We start from the raw sequence: 27730 nt of genomic DNA on the forward strand, positions 1-27730 counted from the left end.
GGTTCATGCAGACCCTTGGGCAAGGTTCTGCACTGCCTGGACTCATGGTCAGGCCCCAGCCTAAGCCAGATCCTGCTCTCTACCGTCCTGGGGTGTGTCACCCCAAGCCAGGATGCCCCCTACGCCAACATCCCACAGAACATGCAGATGATGAGGTGGGAGGGGAGGGGTGTCTCCAGAGCCCAGGCCAAATGGCACGGTGGTGCTGCTCCCCTCCCCAACCTGGTCTTAGCGTAATTCTCAAACTTCCTGGATATATCAGAAGCAGCACAACATGCACAGAAGGGCGGGTGACACTGCCTGAGGACTCTGAGCTTCGCAGGGTGATTCCAGGATGCAGTCCTGAGAGATTCTTCAGGGGCCCGGACACCCTTGAGAAACAGAGAAACAAGAGACAGTGTGTGCCCTGTACAGAAGTGGAAGGGGTCTCCGTGGTGATGTTTCTTCCCAGTGGGCACAATGCTGAGGTGAATGTTCAGTCTCCCACTGTGAAGGCACCGGGAGGAGACTGAGGCTTTCAGAACTAGCTTCCCTCTCTCATGCTGCATCCCCTCATCCCATGCTCTGCAAGAGCCCTGCCCAGCGAGCCTGTGAACCCTGCCCCCCGCACCACAGCAAAGTGGAGGAAGGCCTGGAGGCTTCTCTGGTCAGGGTCCCACCAGCCCCTTCTGGACACAGTGCCACACTGCCCTGCCTCTGGTCCTGTGCATCTGCACGAGGCTCCTGGCAGTCTCCTCTGAGGGCCTCTAGCTTCACTGTGCACATGGTGTCCAGCACAGGCACACGGCTAGGCGGGGCTCCAGAGAAAGAACATTCTGCTTCAGGAGGACAGATAATTATCTCATGTTGGCCAAAGTCAATTTTCTGGGTCTGGAGTTTACAAACAAAATTCCTCTCTTTGAGAAGGCAGAATAGCTTCTACCTTGCTATCTATAAATGGTTTGTACTGAAACCAATCTCTCTATTCTTTAAACAGGATTGGGGGAGGGGGGTTGCAACATTGTTTCTGGGCTCCAGGCTCTGCTGGCAACAGGGAACTGACCATTCTCAGAGACCAAACAACTGACAGGTGGTGATGTTTAGGGAGGAGCCTGGAGGTAACAGCAATTAGGAGCCTTCAAGGAGACCTCAGACCTCTCAGGGAAGAGCAGCCTTCATTGGGCTCCAGGGGGAGCCGCCAACCAGTGGGGCAGGGGAAGACCATGCCCACGAAAGTACCTGGCCTCTGGCTTAGGAACCCAGGATTTCCCACTACTGATAAGTTAATGAAATGAAGCAAAGGTGTTAAACAGGAAAACAAGGGGCACCTGGGTGGGTCAGTTGGTTGGGCATCCGACTTAGGCTCAGGTCATGATCTCATGGTGCATGGGTTTGAGCCCCGCCCCGTGTTGGGCTCTGTGCTGACACCTCAGAGCCTGGAGTCTGCTTCGGATTGTGTGTCTCCCTCTCTCTCTGCACCCCCACCCTCTCGTGCATGCTCTCTCTCCTCTCTCCCTCTTAAAAATAAACATTTAAAAAAAAAAACAGGAAAACAAGCTGGCCCACAGTGGCTAAACCAGGAGAGGGAACCTGATGCAGTCAACTTCAAAAACAAGAAGTCCTCCAAAGAAAGGAGGTTACAGAGAGATGCCCCAAAGCTTGGCTCCTAGCTCCTGGGAGGCTCTAGGCCTGAGCACACATGGACTGAGAAGGCATTCTAAGCTCTTACTTCCTTTATGAAGGACCACTGTCAGGAAAGCTTCTCATCTGGGGTGAGGCCCCATGGGTTGCCCTAGATGGGAAAGCCAGCTGCCCCTTCAGGGGATAAGCTACACTGAGGCTCAGCCCCAAGGGGCCCACCTATTAGATGTGAGAAAAGAATGAATTTGGGGCACATGACTGGCACAGAATTATTAAGCAAAGAACCCATAATATCACCATGACATTTCTATGGCTGCGATGGAGCTGTAGATGGGGATACTGTGCCAAAACCTTACCCTGGCCCACATCATCAAGAGGCCCATGAGCCTAGATTCTAAGCCTGACATGCACCCTAATGCTGGTCCTCCACTCAGCCCTCCGGGCAGATCACTGCCCTGCTGGCTATTTGGCCACTGTCACTGCCACCTCCCTCTGGCTTTAAAGGGGCCCATCTCTTATATCTAAGGAATAAATGATAGAGGGGCCCATGACCAGCATAGAATTATTCAGCAACAGACCCAGAATTGTACCATGACCTTTCCATGGCCTCTATGGAGCTATAGATAGGGATCCTGAGCCTAAACCTAACCCTGGCCCAAACAACTGGCTGCTCCCTGAGCCTGAAGCCTAGGCCTGACCCACACCCTAACATGTGTGCTCAACTCAGCCCTTCTGGAGATCACTGAACTGGTGGTGGTTCAGCCCCGACCACCTCCCGGGGCCACTTCTTAGCCAAGGCTCTTCCCCTAAGGGGACCTACCTCCTAGGTCTGAAGAGAACAGATTGGTGGCCCATTACTGGTGCAGGAATACTCAGCAAGGAACCCAGAAAATATCCATGGTATTTCCACAGCAGGGATGGAGTGGCCAAAGGGGATCCAGAGCCAAAACCTAACACTGGCTCACACAATCATCCAGCCACTGAACTCAAATCTAAGCCTGACACACCCCATAACACACAGCCTCAACTCAGGCATCCAGGGAGATCACTGCACTGATTGTGGTTGGGCCCCTGGTGCTTCCTTGGACCTAACACTAACCCTAGCCATTGCACTTGCCCTAGGGAGCCCATCTTTTAGGCTGAGATAAGAAAAGCTTTGAGGGCAATGAGCAGTGCAGAATCTTTCAGCAAGGAACCCAAAAATTTTGCCATGACATTTCCACAACTGGTATGGAGCTGTAGAAGGGTATCCTGAGCCACAACCTAACACTGGCCAAACCATAAGCCACCCCCAGAGCCTAAACCCTAATCTGACCCACATCCTACCACATGCCCTAAACTCAGCCCTCCTTGGCGATCACTGAAAGGGAGGTGGTTTGACCCCTGCTGCCTTCCAGGACCAACCCTAACCCTAGCCATGGCCTGGCCCAAAGGGGGTTCCACACCTCCTAGGTCAGAGGAAAGAATGGATATGGGGTCCATGACCTGTGCAGAATTATTCAGCAAGGAACTCAGAAGTTTGCCACAACATTTTCATGGCTGGGATAGTGCTGCAGTAGTGGATCCTGACCCAAAACCTATCATTGGCCCACACGATGGCAGACCCCTGAACTTAAACTCAAAGCCAGACCAGTGCTGTAGCATGTGCCTTCAACTCAGACCTCCAGGGATATCGCTGCACTGCTGGTGGTTTGGACCCTGCTGCCTTCTGGGATCTCACCCTAACCTTAGCCATGGCACTTGCCCTGAGGGGGCCCACCTTTTATGTCTGAGGAAAGAAGGAATTTGGGGCCAAGAACCAGAGCAAAATATTTCAGCAAGGAACCCAGAATTTTGCCATGACATTCCCAAGGCTGGGATGGAGTTGAAGGAGCAGATCCTGAACCCAAACCTAACCCTGGCCCACCCAGTTGTCTGGCTCCTGAACCCAAACCCTAACTCTGACCCACAACCTAACACATGCCCTCAACTCAACTTTCACTGCAGTGCTGGTGGTTGAGCCCCTGACACCTCCTGGGGCCAAATCCTAACCCTAGTCATGGCTCTGGCCCCATCCTGAATAGGATGGGAAGTCACAACCGGTCAGACCTGGGTCACCTGCCTGAGCCTATGGCAGGATGTGTCCATCATATAACAGAATCTTGGGTCTGGGTGGGAGCAGAACCCTGGCAAAAAAAATGGTGCTGAACAGACAGAACCAGCACAGGTCCTAATGTGTTAGATAGAGCCAGAAGGTGAATGTGAAATCACGGTGCATTCCTTTGGGGCCATCGTCTGCTGCAATAATAAAGAGATCTGAAATACAGTGGCTAAATAAAGGTGTACATCTCTTTACTTGTTACATAACGTTGCCAGAGATGGACAGGCGGACTGTGGGCAGCGTGGCTGTCATCCACCTGCAGGGAGGAAGGGCAGGCTCACAGATTCACTGGGACAGGAAGTGGCATACATCAGCTCTGCCACATACTATTGACCAGAACTTAGCCATGGGGCCGCTGGCAGCTGCAAGGGAAGCTGGGATGTGCACTCACTAGCTGAGTGCCCAGGTGCCCAGCTACAAGTGTACTACATTAAGGAAGGGGAAGTAGATGGGCGTGCCAAATTAGGAACCGCCCCCAACACTCTAGTGTAATTAGCACAGTAATAAACGTACATGGAAACTACTCACCCAAGAGAATTCTAGAGTTGACAATACCGTGTGCTGGTGAGGATGTGGAGCAGTTGGTGGGGACATGAAGTGGTAAAGCTGCTTTGGATATTGGTTCAACAGCACCATTAGAGGCAGAAAGGCACATGTGCTCCAACCTGTCACTCTTCTGGGTATAGATCAACCAAATTAAGGGCACATGTTGACCAAAAGGCATATACGCGAATGCTCACAGATTTACTGTAACCTGGAATTGCACTCAGCCGTGGAAAAGGAAGGGTCCATGCCAGGAAACAGATGAATCTCTGAGACACAGCTCTGAGTATCAGGAGTTCCACACACAAGCACGCAATCTGTATGTTCTATCAAGTCTGGTTAGAGAACCCACCCTGACTGGAGCATTCCTGGTGGGCAGAGGCACCCGGGTCTCTAATACCCCAGGGCTTGAGTTTTCCCACTACCAACAGGCTGGCAGGGCACGCTGGCCTCATTGTCCAGATAAGTGATCATACAGACAGGGGCTGATGGCTTTGGCAGGGGTGGAGGGCACATATTTTCATTCGTCCTGGTTAATAGGCCAGGTGAATGCTTCCCTCCAGAAGAAGCTGCCAGATGGTTGCCTGGTGGCCAAACCACTTACACTCACATCTGCACTTGGCTTCTGTTGCTGGGTCCTGCCCAGTGCACATGCCATTTGCTGCCCCATGTCCATCCATGCTGCGGTTGAAGGCTGAGGAGATGTTCCTGTCATTTCCCAAATGTATATGGTGACAGAAGATTTCACAATTCTGGCGGGAGAAACATACCAGCCTGGGAGACCCTGCTGACAGGTGGAGTCAAGACTCAGACACATCTGCACAGGTTTCTGACCCAGATTAGCTGGAAGTCCCATGTGCAGGCTGATGCCCATTTGGGGGAGCTCCCGGAGAAGTTGTCCTTGCAGCTGGCCCTCCCTGCATCCATCTGGCCTCAACTAATCCTCTAGAGAGGGTCTGTGAGACCATCGATGCCTCAGCAGGATTTTGTTGGGACACAAACTCCTTGGCTCACTTTTGTTTCAAAGACAAAGTGTGGGATGCGGGATTCAAATGACGGGCTACTGTTGGCTTCCTTGCTCACATTTCTATGTTCTTCCTTCTCTAATCCAAACAGAATCAAGATTTGACCTTATTTAGGAGCTCTGAACATAGGCCCTGCCTGACATAAGAAGCCATATCTGGGACCTTCCCCACCCAACCCCACACTCACGGAAGACACCGTCTTCTTCCTACTCATTGGCCCCTCACTTCTTTCCTTGCCAGAAGAATCGAATTCTGCATTTGTGTAGCAGGCAGAGAACCCTTGACTCTGAGAAGAGAGGGTTCCCACATTCCTTTGGGGTAAACTAGTCACAGCAAAAATGCCCCTTTCCTTTGCCACTGATTCCAAGAAGTGAATGGCACCCTGCAAGGCAAAAAAAAAAAAAAAAAAAAAAAAAAAAAAAAAAATCAGTGGGGCCCCTGGGTGGCTCAGTAAGTTAAGCATCCGACTTAGGCTCAGGTCATGATCTCACGGCTTGTGGGTTCAAGCTCCACATCGGGCTCTGTGCTGACAGCTCAGAGCCTGGAGCCCACTTCAGATTCTGTGTCTCCCTCTCTCTCTGGCCCTCCCCTGCTCATATTCTCTCTCTCTCTCTCTCTCTCTCACTCTCAAAGATAAATAAACACTAAAAAAAATTTTTTAATCAGTTGGAGACTCACTCCATTGGCTTTCTCCCCAGCCCCTTCCTTCAAGCATGGGATGTTGGTGTCAAGCCTGGAGCTCTGTTAGCTATTTTGTAACTAGGAGGTGGCCAGCATGAAGATTAAAAGTCCTCATGCAGGGAATGGAAACAGAGGTAGGACATGTCTAGCTGGGGGGCATGATTCAGCTCTGGACCCAGCTCTATTTCTTCAGTGACACCACTAAATTTCATTAATGTAAGACCCCCCCTCTGAGATGGCCTTTCTCATATTTGCAGCCCAAACTTCTTGTCTGGAAATAGCTTTACCAAATATCAGCCTGATTTTGTGTTACTTCACACAAACATTCATTCCTGTCCAACCCGGCTGAACTGCTGTGTTTTTCATCCCTTGGCCTGTAAACATCATTCGTCAGCAGACAGGGCAGGTGCAGGGGGGCTGGAGGGTGCCAACTCCAGATGGAAGAGGAGGTGAGAGGCTGCCTGCCAACCCTATGGATTGTGAAGTCCATGTGCAGGCAAGAGAGGACCTGGCCAGATAGCTGTGTCCTGAGGTCAGAGTGGGGCTTTGAGATGGTTGACCTCCTCCTGGGTCCCCACAGCTCCCCAGGTGGGCTCTGTGACCCATGGAAATCCTGAGGCTTCCATCGAGGATGCTGTGCAGCTATGCCCACTTCTCTTGCGACACCTGCATGGGTAGTGTCCATGTGACAAGCTGGATTCTGAGGGCACCCAGCAGAGGGACCACATGGAGTGATAGAGACAGAGACAGACTGAGAGAGAGATACAGAGACAGGGCCTGGCCTGTGTGTGGCATGTCTTTCAGAGGAGGCCATGTTCCAGCCTCTGCAGCCCAGGTCTTGGTCACAGCACTGATGGGCCCTGGGCTGGATCCCTGCAGAGTAGGGTGGCCGCCCCTGCTTACCAGGTCATTATGTTGTGTCTCAGGGAACTGCTGAGGCCACTGCACAGAGAAACATCTCAGGCTATTGGAGATCTGGGAGCCTGGTGGAGCAAAGAGAGTAGACCCATCACCTGGCCCACCACCCACAGCCTGCCCTCCCAGCATCTAGAAGCTTCTTTGGGGAGGGCAGGGCTGGCAAGAGAGCCAGAGGGATGTATGCCACCAAGGGCAGCTAAGCTTGGACCACCCAACTGGACTTTGTCAGGGTCACCCACCCCAGCATCCAAACCACAGAAATGCCCTTATGGAAACAACAGGCATGTAATGTTCTGCACGATTCTTTATGTGGCAAGTGGGGCCCCACTGATTTTCCTAGGGCCCTGGCAGACCTGAGTGGGGTGCTAGGTGCTCTTCACTTGTCAGGAAGCCCCCAGGCACTCCCCACAAGGGGTCTTGAATTCCAAGCTTCCCCATGCACAAGGGGTCCAGGCAGGTTCCCCTAGACCACCTCCCATCTGAGGAGACCAGTGTAGAAACCAGCACAAGTGATGCACCTGCTGAGGCAGAATCACGGCACATCTGGTCGACATATGGTCCACTGCAGGCAGATGTCCGGGATGAATAGGATGGGGGTGTCCACTCCTTCCTGTCACCCCCAGTGTACCAGACAGGTTCACAGGTAGCTTCAGTCCTAGAAGGTGATGGCCCTGCCCTTCTGTTGACCCACCTCTGTCCATCTACCTGGAGTCCCTGGAGAGCAGGTAGTGGCACCACTAGTTCAGGACACCTTAACTATCAAAGTGAGTACTGGAGACACATTCTCGTGGGCCTGAGGCTTACACTTTGCACCTGTGTCCCCAAAATCTCCACACAGGCTAGTTGTTTTACTTTTAAAACTTTAAACATTTTAGTAAGAACTGCATCTATTTAGGGTGTTCAGCACAGTGATTTGAGGCATGCGTATCAGTGACGTGATGGCTTGAGCCAAGCTCTGGACCTGCCTTCCCACTCGGTTACTGTCTGTGTGTAGTCATAGCACCTGAGGTCACACACATACAGTACAGCGCTGTCAGCCGGTCACTGTGCCAGGTGCCAGGTCTCCAGGCTTCCTCCTGCATTACTGACACCGTGTGCCCCACAAATGATGAGGCCAACCGATCCCGACCTGTCCCTACACCAGGTCGTTCTGTGCTCAGCTTCTGCCTATTCTTCAGATTCCACATGTAAGTGACACCACACAGCCTTCTCCTTGTGTGTCTGGCTTATTTCATTCAGCGTAACATCCTCCAGATCTGACCGTTCTTTTTTACAGCTGAGCAATATTCCTTCGTACGTACATCAGTCAATGGATGGACACTTAACTTGCTTCCATGACTTAGCCATTGTGAACAATGCTGCCATGAACATGGATGTGCAGAGATCTCTTCCAAACAGTGATTTCCTTTCCTTTGGGTAAATACCCAGGAGTGGAGTTACTGGACCATCAGGCGGTTCTGTTTTTAACTTTTTGAGGAACCTCCAAACTGTTCCCCAAGGTAGCTGCACCAGTTTGCATTCCCACCAACAGTGCAGGAACGTTCCTTTTTCTGCACATCCTCATCAATACTTGTTATTTTAAAATAATAAAGATTTAAACAGTGCCCTAATTGCCAGCAAAGAGCCAGGATGTGCCCAGAAAGACAGTCTTTTGGCCTGGGGGAAATAGCCAGAATGTCCTGAAACTCATTGACGGTGGCGAGTCTCTCTTGGTCACCCCACTTCCCCCGAGCTTGTAGGAATACTCAGCAGGAAGTTAGGGATTGGGGACACAAAGGCAGAGGGAAAGGAATGAGAGACACAGAAACAGGGAAGAACTGGAGAGCAGGTTCTGTGTGGGGTGGGGGAAGGCCAGCCTGGAAACAAGTCCCTGCCATCCAGGTTGCTCTGAGCAGGTGGGTCCAAGAGGTGCTGGCACTGTCAGTCAGGTGGGCACATTGCCTTGTCAGCCACTGTGAACGTTTATGGGCAGCAGGGCCATTAGACATGTTGGTGTGTCTCAGGAGGACCTGATATAGGCCCTGAAACTGCAGACTCTGTGATTGTTAATAATGATTCATGCCAACAGCTTTTTAGTGTCCATGGGCATTTCCTCTGACCACACTCACAGTAGCAATCGCGTGTGCATCAGGTCTGATGGTCCCAAGCACCTAAAGGCATGTGGCCTCTTCCAAAGTTTCACCAGCTCTTCCATTTCTCTGCTTGTCTCATGGACACCAGGAGAATGGAGGGTGGGAGGGGGGCAGGGACATTGCTGAGGTCAGAACAGCACCTTCCTGGAGGCCCCACAGCCACCCACAGCCAGTGGGATTATCTTGTCACTCATGCAGAACGTTCTTCCAGGGAGGACATTATAGGACAACAAGTCAGAAGTTCCACTCATGGGCTTTCCCCTGAGATAAACCTCCATCAATGTAGGATCTGAATCCAGAAAGATCCCAAGGGAAACTCTCCTCTTCATGTTCCAACTTGGATGAGAGCTTCCCTGGCTTCAGTTGTGTTGTGCAGCCTCTCAGGCCCATCAGGGGCTCAGTCGCACCTGCTGCAAGGCTGGGCACCCCTTCTTCCTCCCTGGGAGGTGATGCCACAGGATTTTTCTGCAGGTGCACCAGGTCTCCCCAGGAGCACTTGGCCTCATTTCTTCCCTCCAACTGTAGCACCCTGTACAGGGCAAGGGGGTAATAGAGGAAGATGTGGGACAGAGGCCCCTGGGGTGAGTGATGATGGGTTGGTGCGTTCAGGAGCACATGGGTGCATGCAGTGGGGGAAGGTTTGTGCGTGTAGGAGGCAAGTGCGTGTGGGGAGGGGGCAAGTGTGTGTGTGCAGGGGGGCCCACAGGTGAGTGCAGAGGGCACTGGGTATGTACAAGGGGCAGTTAAGCTGCTGGGTGCATGCAGGGGGGAGAGAAGGCCAATGGGTGTGTGCCAGGGGGTACTGAGGTCAGGCCCATCATTGTCCTGGGGTCAGTCCTGGGCAGGGACTCAGGACAGTCCTTGCTGCTTGAGGGTGTGATGTGGGTTCCAGCAGGGAATGCTTTGCCTGCAGGGTCTCTTGTCCAAGGTCAAAGGTGGCTACAACAAAGAATTAGTCAATTAGAGAGTGAAGACCCCTGTCAGGGTAGAAGGAGTGAAATCCTCTTCCTGTTCTTGGCGTCTTCACTGTTGACACTCTACCTACCACGATGCCCCCTTGGGGAGGCAGTGTGGCAGTATGCGTACCTGAAATATGCAAGTGTAGGCCCATGAGTGAGGCTGTGATGAGTCTTCCCTGCAAACATATGCAAGGGTCCTCATCAAACGTGCTTGGCTGCTGTGAGTGACTAAGAAATCACAGTGGCCGTCTCCAAGGGGCCCACAGGGACCAATACGTGGTGTGGCACCACCTCCCAGGGGCACACGTAGCTTTTATCTGCGTCCCTCACAAGGGAAGAAATGGGGAAGACTGATATCCAGCTGCAGAGACCTATAAAAAGTAGAATTCCCAGTGCATCCTTGTCTCCTATTTCCAAGGGGACATCAGTGACGAAGTGGATGGACACTTCTCCAGAGCTCTGAGCCTTGTCAAGAGCCCCCAGCGACTGAGCCACTTGAGCCAGGGTGCAGATGTGACCCTGAGGAATGACAGTGACATGCCTCCAAATCCATGGCTTTTCTCTCCTCAGTGGACAAAGCCAGAGCCAGAAGCATTTTTGCGTATGGTGCCACCAACGGCAGCTTCAGTGGGCTTGGTCTCACAACTATGGGTCAGTACCCGATGTCCCAGGCAGGGAGCCCCTCTGTTCTGTCTGGCAAGCCATGGCATTACCCCTCCTAGCCAGCCCCAGTTCCTCAGAGCCTGGCTACTCTCACGCCTACTCCAGTGGGCATGTGGTGCCAGAACCCCAGCCTGATAGGAAATATGAGCCCCCCTTAAGCCTCCTCCAGCAAGACTGATACCTAGCCCCTCCTCAGGAATCTGCAGCGTGGGAGGACTGCAGCTCTGCCCAGATAGCCGGAAGCATGGGATTGCTCTTCAACTTGCCTCCCAGCTCAGCCCACCATAAGAAAACACATTTCCCCCCAGATCGCGCATCTGCCAATGCCAACCTTGCAAGTGAAAAAAGCCAGTCTCCAGAGAGAAGAAATGTGTTCTTTTATCGAATTTCGGTCTGAAGAAGAGAATTCCTTTTCCCAAACCTGCTCATGATTTTCTACTGTGAGTCTAGAGGGTCTAGAGACTGTACTGTCCTTTTTTCTTTCTGTCACTAAACAGTATTGCACCAGGGGCAAGTTTCTGTTCTCCCTAAAATTCTACACTTCTGTGCCTTGGCACCTATGCCCTATTACAGGAGTACTCAAACTTCAGTGACGCCCCAGCATATGAAATGTTTAAAAGAGCAGTTCAGTGATGGGCCCCCAGAGGCTCATCCCACCCTCCCTGCACCCAAAGCCCTCCTACTTAGAAATCACAGTCCCTTCACCCTCTACCAGCAGGGTCTTTGGTGTTGTATGGGGTTATCCCACTTTGCCAACTGAATGGAGGGGATCTGAGGAACAACCTGAAGCTTTCTAGCCTCACCTAGACTGTGGCCAATTGCACTCCAGCCTCCACCAGAAGCAAAATGAACTTACAATGTGAAAGACCCATTGAGAAAGAGTTGAGGCTGGGCATTCCCTGCATCCTCAGAGTATGGAAGGATCCTGAAAAGGTTTCAGGAAGGCTCTCATGAATAAAGTACTTTCTTTTTTTTTTAATGTTTTATTATTTATTTTTGAGAGAGCGAGTGTGAGCAGGGAAGGGGCAGAGAGAGGGGGATCAGAAGATCCAAAGAGGGCTCTGCACTGAGAGCCGTAAGCCTGATGCAAGTCTCGATTCACAAACTGTGACATCATGACCTAAGCTGAAGTCAGACAATCAACTGACTGGGCCACCCAGGCACCCCAAATGAAGTACTTTCACTTGGGATTTTTGATTTCTCCATTAAAAAAAAAGTGATTCCAAATAGACTCACTGAGAAATCTGAGAACTAACTTACTGGGAGTTAGTTAGGAAACTGCCCTATCCCAAGATGGGCCTGGAGTAAGTTCTGTGCCAAGAGCATTTCTTAGTTGCAATTCCAGAAGTTTCTTTCTGCTCTCACTCTGAGGATGAGGATTCTGGCCTCTGATATACCCCATAAGTGTTCCCCTGGACCTTGGTGACACCTGACAGCCTGCCATCAGGGCCCACCTGGCTTCCACAAACAATGAAACCTTCCCTTCAGCTCTCTCACTGTTAGGGACATCTGGGAACTATTAGCTCTCTTTTCAGTACAGAGCTGCTGGGGCCACCCACGTGGATACCCACAGCATCTTAGACAAATTGGTAGTGAAAGACAAGGCTTAGTCCAAGACATGGGAGCAGGACCTCCCTGCAGATTGTTCCAGATAACGTGACAAATTTCTCCAAACTCACTCATCCCTCTGACCTAGTAGACACCCTTGTGGCCAGTGTGAGCTTGGCAATTAGCCCATGAGAATCCCAGAAGGCCTTGATGTCCATGTTCTCCATTCCATGTAGCCCGCACTTGTTCCTGAGCAATAACTCAGAAGGTGAATAATAAAACTACTTTTTTTGGAAAACAAAACAAAACAAAAAACAAAGAGAAAGGTTTAAATATGCCCAGACACAGGAAGATGCTTCCATCAGCGATTCTGGCATAAACAACATTACAGTGGACTAGGTGGCTTGAAACAAGGCACATTTACTATCTCACAGTATCCGTGGGTAGGAGTCCGGGTGCAGCTTACTTGGGTTCCCTGAGAGGAAGGTGTGGGCTGGGGATGCAATCCCATTTGAGGCCCCCACGAGACAGGACCTACCTCCTCATTCAGGCCTGTTTTGCCTCCTAGGTCTGAGGAAAGAAAGGATTTGGGGACCAAACCTAGGCAGAATTATTCAGCCAGGAACCCAAAGTTGAACATGCCATTTTCATGGCTGGGCTGGAGCTGCAGAAGGGGATCCTGAGCCAAGCCTAACCCTGGCCCAGACCATCAGGTCATGAGCCCAAACCCCCAGCCTGACCTGCAACCTAACACTCGTCCTCCATTCAGCCCTCCAGGCAGATCACTGCACTCCTGGCTATTTAGCCAATGCCACCTCCCTCGACCTAACACTAACCCTAGCCATGGTTCTGGCTTGAAGATGGCCCATCTCTTAGGTCTGAGCAATCAACGAGAGAGGGGCCCATGACTGGTACAGAGTTATTCAGCAATGAACCCAGAATTGCACCATGACATTTCCATGGATGGTATGGAGCCGGTGATGGGGATCCTGAGGCAAGACCTAACCCTGGCCCAAACCATACGCCATCCACTGAGCCTAAAGCCTAGGTCTGACCTGCAACTCAGTATGTGCTCTCAAGTTAGCCCTCCAGGGAAAAAATTCAGCTGGTGGAAGTTTGGACCCTGCCACCTCCCAGGACCCAATCCTAACCATAGCCATGGCTCTGGCCCTAAGGGAGCTCATCTCCTAAGTCTGAGGAAAGAATGGATATGTGACACATGATCTGTGCAAAATTATTCAGTGACGAGTTTTCCATGACATTTCCATGGCTGGGATGTAGCTGTAGATGGGGATTCTGAGCCCCAACCTCACCTTGGGCCAGGCCACCAGCAGGACCTTGAGCCCAAACTCTAAGCCTGACCAACACATGTGCCCTAAACTCAGCCCTCCAGGGAGATCACTGCAGTGCTAGGGGTTTGGCCCCTGATACCTCTGGGGACCTAACCCTAACCCCCTAGCCATGGCTCTGGCCCCTTAGAGGCTCATCTCCTAGGTGCGAAAAAGAATGGATTGGGGACCCATTACTGTCACTGAATTACTCAGAGCAGAACAGAGAAGCTGGCCGGGACATGTACACAGCCCAGATGGAGCTGCAGAGGGGATCCTGATCCAAAAACCTAAGCCTAGCTTGTGCAAGCAGCTGGCCCCTGAACTTGAACCTAAGCCTGGGCCACATCCTAACTCGTGCCCTCCACTCAGTGCTATGGAGAGATCAGTGCACCTCTGACAGTGTGGCTTCTTCCACTTCCCGGGACCTAAGCCTAACAGCATTCTCACTCCTAAACCTTAACCCCAGCCTAACCCAAACCCTAAACCCTAATCCTAACTCACACAATCAACTGGCCCCTGACCCCAAAGCTTAAGCCTGACCCGCCACCTCATCCTTGCCCTGAACTCAGCCCTCTGGAGAGGTCTCCACTTTGCCGGTGGATTGGCCCCTACCCTCACCCAGGTCCTAACTCTAAAGCTAGCCCTTGTTCGGCCTGAAGCGTAGGTCTGAGGAGAAAACCAGTTCAGATTACATGACCTTGCAGTATAGTCTGCCAGGAACACCAATGTCACTGTGCTATTTGCAATGAGGATGGGGCTACACAGTATTATTCTGATTGAAAACCTAACCCTAACCTATGCCCTCCCCCTAAGCTGCCTTTTTTTAGGTCCTTGTCTGCTCTGATCTCTGAGTGGCCCACATATATGCTGTCTAGGCCTTGCCAGCCATGTACTCCTGGGGACACTCCAGTCTATAGAGCACCCGAGACACTTAACAGCCCCTGCACAGCCTCAGGACAGAGGAAGCCTACCCCAGGATAGTCCCTCTGAGGTGGCAGTCAGATTCTAGCTGACAGTTCCTAATTGAACTGGCTGTCTGATGGTGTCCAGCACTGGAGGCCCAAGGTGTCCAACCACCCCTCTCAACTTTGCTCCAACGCATCCCAGATTACTCCAGCTCTGCCTTCTGGGCAGTACACGTGATTTTGTGTGATACGACTTGGACTGTGTAGGTACCAAGTACCTCTGGGAGCCAGTTCTCAGGCCTGGGTTCCGCATTCAGCTGCCCTTTATAAAGTCCAGGGCATCCAAGGCCTGTGGTGGCCATGAATGCACAGTTGGCTCATGCTGAGCTGCCCTCCAACTGGTCACTGCCAGGCTAGTTTGCCTGTAGGGGCTCTGTTGGGCAGCTAAGTTCACACCAGTCCACCAGGGGCCTGCTCAGGGGCTGGGCTCTACCTATACTTCTCTGTTTCAGGTCCAGACCTCCCCTGGAGCCTGAATAGCCCATACGTGCACAGCTGGCTCTGTCTCAGCTGGTCTTAGGCTGTGCGTGAGCATTCAGCTCCTGTGCCACCCAGCCTTGACCTACAAATTAGTTCCTGGCTGTCAAGCTGGGGCCAGTCTCCCAAAATGCCCACTCCCAGGGTGGAAAATGCTTCCTTTTCAAAATTCTTTCAAGGAGGCTACTGCACCTGGCCACACACAGTCCCCTGTGGAGTGGGTGCCTAACGTGACTCATAGCTTCTAAAACAGCAAAGGCTTTCAAAGTTCTGTGCTGGGGACAGACTGGCCTCCTGGCAGCCTGATCAGGAGCCTGGGCTCGAACCCACGGTCCTTCATTTCAATAGCAGGCCTCATTTCAAGGCTGGGCTGCCCACGGGTGGGCCCATGGGGCTGCCCATGGGTGGGCCCTCCCTCTTCAGCCTCTGCCTTGGCATGTGCAGTGGGTCCCTGACAGTCTGGCTCAGCTCATACAGGGGCAGTCAGCCACTTCTGTCACCCTGCAGTTTTTTGTTTTTGTTTTGTTTCTTTGTTTGGTTTTTGGTTGGCTACCCATGCCAGTGGCCAGGCCCTGCTCTGGCAGGGCAATCCACGTCCCTATGGTGGAACAGACTCAGTGTGATGGTTAAGGATTGGAAAAAAAGGCAGGTGGCAGATACCCCTAAGAGCTTCTCCTGTTACCAGCCCCATTTGTCTCATCTTGCCCTGTTTCAGGCCCCTGGCTACACTGACTGCACCACCTAGACTGGGGCATCTACACACTGTGAGCTGGTTTGGAGCTACAGGGGTCACTCCAGCCCTGTGAAGATAGGGCCCATCCTCAATCACAGGGAAAGACTTCAGAGTGGATAGCACCCACATCCGTAATATCTTCCTGAGCCTCCATTTAATGGTAGGGATTGTCACTGGCTGCCACTAGAAAAGGTCCCAGGTTTCTCTAGCAGTCAAGGCTGCCTAGGTGTCTCTTACTGGTTTTTACCTAGACCATCCCACAGGTGCCCCACCTGCAGATGCGGTCCAGATTCCTCCAGGCCTGCCTTCAGGGCAAAAAGGCGTTTGTTAGATTTCATCTTAGAGTCAGGCAGAGTCTGCCTATCCCAATGGCTTCCCTATCCCAGGTCCCTGAGCCCCTGACATGTTCTGCCAGCTCACATGCCCATCTTCACAGAGTCAGCAGCCCTGCAAGCCTCTAAAGTGAAGCTTGTCCTGACTCCTATGGAGCCTCCATGCAGGAGAGAAACCTCACCCAGAAAACCTTGCTAAGGCTTTGTTTCCAACTGGCAACCATCAGTCCCCGTTCACTCCCGCTGCCTGAGGGGGTGAGGGTTTTCCCAACCATCTAGGCTCCCAGATGTGTCCAGAAGGTGGGCATATTGGCCATCCCTTGTCTTCTGGTCAGGGAGTCCTGATTTCTCCCTCTCTGCCTTGTGTGGGTGTGGAGTCAAATCAAGCAAGTTGCCATGACCCTCTCAAGGGCCTGTTCCTGTGCCCTGGGCCCTCCTTACAGCTGCCCTACTCCAGTTGTCTGTGTGCTCTGTTAGCTCCTTCAGACCCAGTCAGTCAGTCTTGGGGTGCCTTTCTTCAGCCCTGTGGATTCGGGCTTATCCACAACCAGGCTATAGCTTCCAGGCTATAAGGACACCACCCACCGAAACTCATTCCAAGCTGGCTGCTTTTAACTGGCTACTGTCACTCACCCTTCAGACAGGCTGCACAATGCGTTCCTGGCCTTCTCCAGAACTCAAGGCCCCCAGGTGTTGCTTTTGGCTGGAGTCCAGTGGGCAGGCCCCGATCTGTCAGGGCAAATCCAAGTCCTCCGGGTCTGCCCTAAGGGAGACCAATAGGCTCAATGGTGCAGGTTCAGTCTTCAATGAAGCCTGCCCAATGGTGCAGGTTCAGGCTGCCATGAACCCCTCAACAGTTCCCACTGTCCCCCCCTCCAGCCTGGCTGGACATTGTCCTGTTCTGGGTCCTGGCTCCCCTGACCTGCTCCACCTGCCCTCACACGGTCAGCACGCTGGTGGCTGGCCCCAGACTGCCAGGCATATTCTAAGCCTGTGAACATCTGACCTGACCCGTCCACCTGCACAGCATCCAGGGTGCAGAGGCCACACTCTGAATGGCCTTCTGGGCTTCCTTTGATACTAAGGACTGTTGATCCCTTTGGGGACTAGCACCTTCTGTGGGGTCTGAGGCTTCTTCAGCAGTCAAGGCCTCCAGGTATCTCTTCTCAGAGGGGACCTCCCTACCTCCCATGGGGCCATGCCAAGGTCCTCCAGATTCTTCCAGGTCTGTCTTCAGGAAAGACATACACATTTGTGGAGTTGGAAGCTGAAGTTGGAGGCAGAAGCCAACAGCTCCCAGTTTCCTCCTGTGGCCTGGCATCTCCCTACAGCTGCCTCCTTGCAGGTTCCTGGGTCTACTGGCTTGCAGGGCCTGCAAGCTCACTGACTCTGTCAGGGAGCCTTGAGGAGCCTGGGAACTCCAGGTCTGTGGAGCTAGGGCCAGCCCTCAGACTCCTTAGAGCCTGAAGGGTGCAGTGACCACATGCAGCCAGCATCTTTCTGATGGGTGGGGGTGGGGTGCAGTTTTCTACTTCCAACCATCACCCTCCATTTGCACAGGCTACCTGATGGGGTGTCAGTCACTTATAGAACTGGAGGCTCCTGGAGTCTCATGTGGCTGGCTACCCACAGATCGTGAGCTCTGGCAGTGTATGCAGTGCTCCTACAGGCAGAGTCTCGCATAAGGAAAAGGATATTGTGCGAAGAACTTCTTTGCCTTTCAAGTAGTCGAGTGAGGATGTGTTCCAACAATCCACCTCTGCCATGGCTGGAACCCCCACTGGTACTATGGGTCTCTCTCAGCAGAGGACCACCCTGTGTACTCACTTTCTCTAGAAATAAGGGCAAAACTAGGCCCTATAGAGTATGTAGATGCTCCAAATGCCACACCCTCTCTTCCTGGAGCATCCCTGGAGCCTGTGGACAGGGAGCAGGGAAATTCTGGCTGATGCCTGTCCGCACTGTTCTCATGGATGCAATTCACCACCTGAACTGCAGTCACTACTCCACCAACACTGACACCATCCGGATGGAAAGAGAAACACACCACAGCAGCCAGATCAGACAAGGCCCAGTGCAGAACTTGGCTGCTTGGCTGGTGATCACTCATGAGCATGTAATCCATTAGATGGAGAGCTGGGCTGTTCTAAAGGGATGGACAATGAGAAGCCGAAAGGTGGATGATTATCAATAAGCCTCTGTGGGGTCAAGATTATGTGGAAAGACATTTGGGTTTATCTGCAAGACCCTGAGGTGGTCCTCACTGTTTTTCATATCCTGGCTCATAAGGCACTGACAGCTCCTGGTAATCAGGCAGCAGATGCCCCAGATGAGGCAAGAACCCCATAGCAACAGACTTTTCATAGAGATATTGCAGGCTGGGCACGTAGACAGAGTGGCCAACACAGTACCTGGATGGGTGGCACATCGCCACTGATCCCAGGTGCCCTTGAAGCCCAGTGATTCGGTTAACACAGTGACACCATGCCCTGTGTGTTGTCAACAATGCCCAACACAACTGCCAAAGAAGCCCTGAAGCTTCCACTCCAGCTCTCAGCCGGGATGAGATCAGCAAACTAATTATAACAGCCCTCTCCCTCCAAGTGAAGATTGTAAATATGCCTTAGTTTGTGCAGACACTGCATGTGGCCTAATGCAGGCTTTCCCCTGTTGTCATGGAAACCGGGCTGCAAACACTAGGGGACCAGAGCAGCTGAGGACCATATATTGATAAGCTCACTGAATAGTGATCAAGGGGTTGACATTTCAAAGATCATAATGTGCACGACTAAGGACAAGAATGTGGCAGTGAGTGGGGGTTCCATCTTCTGCATCCCACAAGTTGCAGCTTTGGAAGAGAGAACAACGGAGTATTCAAGGATCAGATTAAATTAGTAACAGGTAAAACCACCTAGAGTGGGTGGACTAAAGTACTATCCATTCTTTAATTCATTTGAATTAAAGATGAATTCAACGAGTAGGGTCTCTTGTCTCATATGCCACACAGGAAACCCCTGCTGAAGCACCCAATACCGTAAGGGTATGCAAGTTACAGGACTCAGCCACTGCCCTGATCAATGTGCATGCTGGAGAGAACAGCAAGCCAGATCACACCTCAGAAAGGAATTTGTACTTGAATTTGCAATGGGAAGTCCTGCTGGCATAGGCAAGTTATTTTGCACCCCTGAACGATGGGAAACTATTCAGTCTCCACCAGGATCCCACTGTACTGCTTCAGTGAAACCTGTTACAATGCACTGTACCTGGAATGAAACATATGGCATAAAAAAAGGGGAGAAGGTCAGGGTTCTGGTCTGCCAGATCCTCCCCACAGTTCATCTCTTGACACCTGACAGGACGGTCTTTCATGGCCAACGTCAGTGGCACACACAACCTGGTCAAATTCCTAAAAAGGCAGCCATACTAACATCTAAAGATCAGGCCACAAAGGTCACTCTTGTAGAAGGGAGAGACCTCCCCCCATGCAAATTCCTACTATTTCTCTTTTTGACCTTAGACTCTGCTGCTCCTGTGGTGTCCAGTCACATGATGAGCACCTAAAGAATATACCTTACTGGAGAGAGCCCACTCATGCAGGAAATCAATTCAAGTGTTCAGTACATGGGCACCTGCCCTCTCTAGTTCAACAGGATTGCCATGCTAGGTATTGCCTCTCCAAGAGACAAATTGGAAGGCCCTAAAGCATTACATTAATTGAGAACAAGGTAGGTCGCGCACTCTCGTTTCATCTGATATTATCAGTAGTGTATTGATAACACCGGTCATGGGTATTCTTTTTCTATTCTACAACCTATAAAGGCATCCCATCAAATCACTTACTGGAAAGGGCCTAGAAAGACCACCATCAGACCCAAATGAGGTTATGCTCAGGTTAGGAATGGGCTTATGTGGCTTTGGCTATGGACCATTATATCAGGGCACCCCTTTGTTGAAAACAGAAATATCACTCTAAACAAAATCAACCCAATTGCACCAACAATGTGGGATGGATACCACTGAGACTACATCCATCCTGTCATATGAAGGGAGAGTGACTGGTTGGCAATGACTGATCACAACACCCAGGTATTTGGAGGGTAGCCCCTAATGGGATCCCACGGTTTTGTGGCACAAATATCTGGCCATGTCTTCCAGTTAGGTGCTGAGTCATTGTACCTTTGTTTTCCCTAAGCATAACAGTTGACAACCTCCCTCTCCTTCAAGCAGATGCACATACTTGCTGCTTCACGGCTACCGGGCTGCTGTCTTTGTTTGCTCCACTGGCTTTGCTGACATTGCAGCACATAAAGCCCTTACTGAATTCACTCAGTAACTCTTGAGGGACAACCAAAAAAAAAAAAAAAAAAAAAAAAAAAAGCCTGCCTTTACCAAACATCGAAATGTCTCTAATGAAAACAGTAGTCCTCTAAAATACAGTGACCTTGGACACTGCTGTTGTCTTGCAAGGAGGCACCTGTGCCATTATCCAAACAGAATGTTGTGTGTTCATGCGTGAGGAGTCTGCTAATGTATCATATTTCTTAAATCACATGAGGACATAAGTGAATGCCCTGAGTGATCCAACCATAGCCATGGGGATTTAATAAATCAAGGGTTGTTATCATGGGCCTCTTAGTGGAAAAAGCTGCCACTCATTTTCAGAATCACTGTCTTAATCTATGCTTTATCTTGCATGTGCCTCTATTATTGCTGTGGCATCTGCCTCAAATGCCACCAGATAGATGGCACAGGAGCCATCTCCATGCTAGTGAAACCCCTTCTTGACTGCTCAGGGCACATTGTAGAAGAGAGATTAACATGAGACTAATTGCTGCTCACAGAGGTTGGCGTTTTGGTAAAGGTCACTGACAGGATATTACCAACACTTGCCATGATCTGGACCAAGGAATCTGGAGGCTCCTCCTTTGCTTCCTTGTCCTTGGAATGTGGGTTTTGCTCACCTTCCCCACTCCCAGAGGCTGCCCAAAGGATATGGCCTGGAGATATTGATATGGTGTTGAGACTATGTGGATGATATGCACACACTCTGACTGAACTCTATTACAGCCTCTATATAAACTTCTAAGATATGGAAGGCAGGTGTGGAGATCTACTCTTTTTGCTGCTCCCAAGACAAGCCATAGATGTAAATTACCTTGCTTCTTAAACCTGTCACCTACCGATCTGGAGTGCTCTGACCCTTCTTTAGTCTCTCCTTGCTCACCGACCAGGGGCTGGTTTCAGATTAAATCTGGGAAGCCCCCAAGGAACTTACAACTGTCACTAATTAGATCATTAACAATAGATCCATGGACACTATGTCCAGACTTTAACAGAAAAGTGACACTTTGGGGTGCCTGGGTGGCTCAGTTGGTTGAGCGTTTGACTTGGGCTCAGGTCATGATCTCATGGTTTATGAGTTTGAACCCTGCATTGGGCTCTGTGCTGACAGCATAGAGCCTGGAGCCTGCTTCCGATTTTGGGTCTCCCTCTCTTTCTGCCCATTCCCCACTCATGTGCACGCGCACACATGCGCGTACTGTCAAAAATAAACATTAAAAAAAAGAAAAGTGGCACCTTGTATTCTGTACATAGCAAACTTAGCATATAACACACATCATTATCCTTGGCAGTATATGCCAGTCTTCAAGCTTATACCACATAATTCCTTCCCAGCAACACGGAATTCTCTCTTAATAAACCTTCTCATGATCATATTAGAAGTTATAACGGTAGCCTATGACTGGAAACTTAATAGACAGGACTTTGTAGACACATACAGATCCCCAAAATGTGCTAAATTTTGTCCAACTTCATTTATGCCCAATGTACAATTTATGCCATATGCAGATTTGCTAAAAAGAAGAAAACCCTTACAATTCCTTGTTGAACTGGTAGAAGGTTTAACTGGAGGAACAGTGGCAGCCACTTTTTCTCAAATGCAAATCAACCAAACCACATTAAGTTTTAAATAGTTTGAAAACAAACAAGCTCAATTTCACACAGACGCTATGTCAGCTTTGTCATCGCTGGGTACACAGATGGATAAAATTAGCAATATATTACAAAATATAAGTGAATTCACACAGAATTAAACAAAGTGATAGAAATTTGGCATAAGGCAATCGGAGAAATCACAAGAAATAACAACATATTCAAAATTGACATGAAAGAGGTTTCTCTAATTGTTGCAGTCAAGATTGGCTGATACCAGGAATACTCTTACAACAGCTATCATCTTGGGGGCAATCCTGGTTGTCCGAGATGCCAGACAACCTGGCCACAACTGAATACCACACATCCTATTGACTGTGATTCCTTGGGTAACCGTGATATTAGAGTACTGGCATTTGAAGGAGGAAACATGACATTGGCTTACCACCTCTTTGTGGTTCCACAATATCAAAGGGGAGTGCAGAGTGAACCTACAGGCCACAGGAAACCCTTTATGATGGAAGGATAACATGTTCTTATAGAGATTGTGGAATGGAATGAAATTACCCTGTAACTCTTAGACCTTTGACGTTACCTATGGTATGAGTAGTTATGAATATGACCTTGATGCCTCAACCAGTTACACGTAATACAGGAACTTGGTCCAGTGTAGTATGCTCTAAGCCAAGCCTCAGCCTAACCTACTAGAAACAAGAGAAGAAAACAACACAAAACGATGAGATGTATACAATTAGAATGGGTCATGAATGCGACAAAAGAAGAAAATATTACCAGACATCAGAGAAGATAAAGGAACTATTAAAATAACCAGGGTAGGAGCACCGGGGTGGCTTAGTCAGTTAAATATCTGACTTTGGCTCAGGTCATGATCTCACGGTTTGTGGGTTCAAGCCCCATGTCGGGCTCTGTGCCGACAGCTTGGAGCCCGGAGCCTGCTGTGTGTGTGTCTCTCTCTGTGCCCCTCCCCCTCCCCCACTCATGCTCTGTCTCTCCCTCGCCCTCGCCAAAATAAACAAACATTAAAAAATGTTTTTAATAAATAAAATAGCCAGAGTAATATTTCACATTAAGCTTCCAAAAATTAATCTGATAAACCTAAGTAATATATTAGAAAAGTGAAGACAATAAAGAAATATTTGGAAGTTGAGACTGAAAAAATAATTTTGCAGGAACTGAAAAGAGAAAAAAAATAGTCATTCTCTAAGATATTGACAGCCCTGATTCTAATGTTATGGCAACCAAACACGTCCTAGATGGTGCTATGGAGTGCCTTATAAAAATGATCTTTCCTTGGAAGCCTAATTGTCAAGGAACTTAACTGACTGGCTTAACAGGTTTAACTTTTGATCATTTGATAATTGGATACAGGACCTTGCTAACGGTCTCGTTCTTGTGCTTATATTGACCATCTTAAAGATACAGTTCCTTAAACTGATCATCAAATTATGGTGTACAAGTATGTGCATCAAAGAAAAAATACAAAATACAATTCAGTGTTTGTGATGAAGACTATAAGTGATGTAGAATCACAGGGTGGATGGATATTTCTGAGAACTAGAGTCTGTATAGGATATTAGGCTCTAGTATGAATTGGTGTGTGAGTGATTTGAAATCGCAAGATAGATTGTTGTGTGTTGGTTTGATATAATTTCAAATCCACTCATTTATGTCAAAGACAAAAAAATACTGTTTTTTATATTGAAGTTGTTTTGATATAAGAATGCAGTAGTTGTATTGGGATGTCATTGTCTCATCTGCTCTCACCCCTAAGAAGTCAGCAGCTCAGCTGCTGTGGGGGCCCCGCTGGAGGCTCATCAGTGAAGATGTAGGAAGAAGCAACCATGACAAGGGAACACACAGAGTATAAATACTGAGAGTTGGGAGACTACCTGAGAGTGTTCCGTCTGGACATGGCTATTATTTGCTGATTTCAGATCTCTCTCCAAAGACCTTATAACTACTCATACCTGCCACAGGAAAGGAGACAGGCAGTGGTGAAAGCCATGCAGAGGCCCCTTAGCCAAGTGCACCTCACTCATCAACACCAGACTCTCCTTCCCTAGAAACAAGCTCCAGGAACACCAAAATTCACTTTGACTCTAGCAGCTGGGGGTCAGATCTTAGTTGGAAAAGGTGCCTCCCCATGTTCCAATTCCTATAAAATTATACCTTGAGGGGCGCCTGGGTGGCTTGGTTGGTTAAGCGTCCGACTTTGGCTCAGGTCACGATCTCGCAGGCCGTGGGTTCGAGCCCCGCGTTGGGCTCTGTGCTGACAGCTCAGAGCCTGGAGCCTGTTTCAGATTCTGTGTCTCCCTCTCTCTGTGACCCTCCCCCATTCATGCTCTGTCTCTGTCTGTCTCAAAAATAAATAAACGTTAAAAAAAATTTTTTTTTAAATTACACCTTGAGTAAATTTGAACTTGATTCCTTTCATCTCCCCTTGCCTGCAACAATAGTGTGATTAACTTAGCATTAGTTCAGACCATGTGATTTCTTTAATGGTAAATTTAAAAGCATTAATTGTCTGGAGATACCTGCACAGTGAACCAGTGTGGGAAAGGGAAACAAAAGGCAAGAGAAATAAAAGCAAGCATGAACTATTGGGATTTCATCAAGATAAAAATCTTCTGCACAGCAAAGCAAACAATCAACAAAACTAAAAGGCAGCCTACAGAATGGGAGAAGATAGTTGCAAATGACATATCAGATAAAGGGTTGGTATCCAAAATCTATAAAGAACTTATCAAACTTGACACCCCAAAAACAAATAATTCTGTTAAAAAAAATGGGCAGAAGACACAAATAGATACTTTTCCAAAGGAGACATCCAGATGGCTAACACACATGAAAAGATGCTCAACATCACTCATCATCAGGGAAATACAAATCAAAACCATGATGAGATATCACCTCACACCAGTCAGAATGGCTAAAATTAACAACTCAGGCAACCACAGATGTTGGCAAGGATGCAGAGAAAGGAGAACCCTTTTTCACTGTTGCTGGGAATGCACACTGATGCAGCCACTCTGAAAAACAGTATGGAGGTTCCTCAAAAAATAAAAAAATAGAACTGCCCTATAAGCCAGCAACTGCACTACAGATATTTACCCAAAGGATACAAAAGGATACAATACTGCTGATTCAGAGGGGCGTGCACATCCCAATGTGTATAGCAGTGCTATCAACAATAAACAAACTATAGAAAGAACCCAAATGTCCATCCACTGATGAATGGAAAAAGAAGATGTGGTGTATATATACAATGGAATATTACTCAGCCATCAAAAATAATGAAATCTTGTCATTTGAAGAGACATGGATGGAGTTTGAATGTATTATGCTAAGCAAAATAAGTCAGTCAGAGAAAGAAATACCATATGATTTTACTTATATGTAGATTTAAGAAACAAAACAGATGAGCATATGGGAATGGGTGGAATTTTAAAAAAGAGGAGACAGGGAAAGAAACCACGAGAGATTCTTAAATATAGAGAACTGAGGGTTAATGGAGGAAGGAGGATGGGGCATGGGCTAGAATGGGTGATGGGCATTAAGGCATTTGTGCTGAGCACTGGGTGTGTATGTAAGTGATGAATCACTGAATTCTGCTCCTGAAACCAACATTTCCCTGCATATTAACTAAAATTTAAATTTCAAAATTTTAAAAAGATATGTTGGCAAAGACAGTATTAATCTGAGCATCATTTGCTTCCCCAAACCCAAAAGACAACAGACTTCAGTGGACACATGCAAATTTGTGTAGATTAATGCTTGGAAGTAGGCAGATGCCATGTACTCCACTAGGCTACTTCTGTGATGTGGCCTCTCCAGACACTTGCCCTGTACCAGATCCCTAGACACCTTCCCCTGCATGGCTCCAGGACACTCAGCAGGCACCCCATCAGCCCACAGACGGTAGTCGGGTGTTATCTGAGACTGTGGAGCCAGGTTGGTCATGAATCACACGCGCAACCGCCAGGCCAGAGGGAGCCCACCCCCCAAAAAGCTTTCTTAGACATACCTCTCAAGTGGCCAAGCTCAGTCCCCATTTAGAATGGCTGCCTGGTGATCCCAGCCTTACCAAGCCTCAAGGCTCCCAGGTGTCTCTGAGTGAAGGCTATTCTTGCAGCCCAACAAAGTCGTGGAAGGGCAGTCCAGACTCCTCCACCTGCACCTTCATAAAGCGTACGCACCACTGTGTAGGATATAATTTGGAACAAGCAGGTGCACTATAAACCCAACAGCCTGCTCCGGAGACCGAGACTCAATAGGCACTTGCCCCGTTCATAGCCGCTGGCTCTGGGAACCACCACAGCTCGCTCCTGCGCAGTACATGCCTTGTCAGCCTGGAGGTGGGGGAGCACTCATTCAGCTGCCTAAGCAGCTGGCCAATGGGATCAGCCCCACCCCAGCCTCAATATCTTTGAGCAGCAGTTTCAAACTGGCTACAATTAGCCGCAATTGGGGCTGGCTGCATAAACAAGCCCCCACGTCCTCCAGAACTCGGCACTCAGGTGTCTCTTATGGGAGGATAACACCGTGAGCTCAGATGCACCCGGGCAAAACAGTCCAGTTTCCTTCAATTCTGGCTTAAAGGGAAATACACCCATTTGTACAGGTTCAGGCTGAAAGGTGGATGGGGTTTATGTGTCACCACCAGCCCATCCTGGAGACGCTGCCACACCTGACTCTTGGCCCACGTCCCGGGCTCCCCTGACGAGGACAGCTATGCCCTCCATCAGCATCGTAAGACCCACCCCCGACCAGCGATGGTTCAGATTAGCCTGAATCACTTCAACAGCCTCCAGATTTAGGGGTGGAGGGAGGGGAAAGGCACCGACCCAACACATTCTGAGGTGACGGCGTGAAGTCGTGAAAGTCAGTCCCCACTGAGACTGGTTGCCCGCCTGCCGAGGAGCTCGGGGCTTCCCGGGTATCAAGGCTCCCAAGTGTCCGTTAGAGGAGAATACATCTGCAGCCACAAAGATGCCAACGGCCAGGCACCGCGCACTTTCCAGCTTTACCTCGCAGGGTGACACAGGGGCACCTGCACAGGACAGGGCTTGGGATCACGTAGAGGCCTTGGGCCACCCAGGGCGCGCTCCCGTAACCGAAACCGTCCACACACAGCCTTCTTCTAGGGACCTGGCTCCCGGCACATGCGCAGTCGGCACCCAAACACGGGATTCTGGGAAGCCGGCTCTCTGGGACAGCCCGCCTTTCCCAACCGCCCTGAAAGCCTCCAGGGGAAAGAGATCCCACCCCAGAGACTGTTGCAGCGATGGCAGCTTCAGTGTGGTGGCACTCAGTCCTCATGTGGCCTGCCCGCCCAATGCGCTCCCTGATTTGCCAACAATCAAGCCTCTCCCGGGGCCCTTTGTGGGGGGAGTCAACAGCCAGCAGGTCCCCACCAGGTGCCAGAAAGCTGTGCAATTACCCTCTGATTTGCCTTCAGGGGAAATATGTGCCTCTGTGACAACTAAGATTACAGGTACCCCCGAATAGCCTGCTCTATGACCCGGCCCTGTCCCAGGTCCCCTTGGCCTGAAGATGCACTTCTGCACCTGCCATCCCACTTCCGGCTGCAGGGGACACTCTGGTTCCTTGGAGCCCGGGGTGACCCCCAGAGCACCTGAATGGCCCCACACCAGAGCAATCTTTGAGAACATGTTTGTCAGTTCCCAATTGGGCGGGATGCCTGATGG

At 49.9% G+C, this 27730-nt stretch overlaps 1 protein-coding gene across 1 annotated transcript; it reads right to left on the bottom strand.

The window, feature by feature from the left end:
• Positions 1-1465: 1465 nt before the first annotated feature.
• Positions 1466-27694, bottom strand: LOC123380507. The gene is made up of 6 exons (XM_045038943.1): positions 27463-27694; positions 27050-27072; positions 16701-16830; positions 6913-6992; positions 5516-5710; positions 1466-5087 (listed from the first exon to the last, which is right to left on the bottom strand). The coding sequence occupies exons 1-6, from the start codon at positions 27692-27694 to the stop codon at positions 4824-4826; spliced, it is 924 nt and encodes a 307-aa protein (XP_044894878.1). The 3' UTR covers positions 1466-4823.
• Between the last annotated feature and the right edge of the window lie 36 nt (positions 27695-27730).

Source organism: Felis catus, chromosome D1 (assembly GCF_018350175.1).
Source record: "Felis catus isolate Fca126 chromosome D1, F.catus_Fca126_mat1.0, whole genome shotgun sequence".
Lineage (NCBI taxonomy): Eukaryota > Metazoa > Chordata > Mammalia > Carnivora > Felidae > Felis > Felis catus.

Bases quoted from the DNA above. Each gene is read 5' to 3' on its own strand.
- LOC123380507 (XM_045038943.1), bottom strand. From the start codon at position 27,694: ATGTTCTCAAAGATTGCTCTGGTGTGGGGCCATTCAGGTGCTCTGGGG. The intron at 16,831-27,049 runs GTAAAGCTGGAA...GGTCTCCCTTAG, and splicing joins CCCCTGTGTCACCCTGCGAG to GGCAGACCCGGAGGACTTGG. The intron at 6,993-16,700 runs GTGAGTGACAGT...TTGCTCCACCAG, and splicing joins TTGTGCAGCCTGTCTGAAGG to GCTCCCAGATCTCCAATAGC.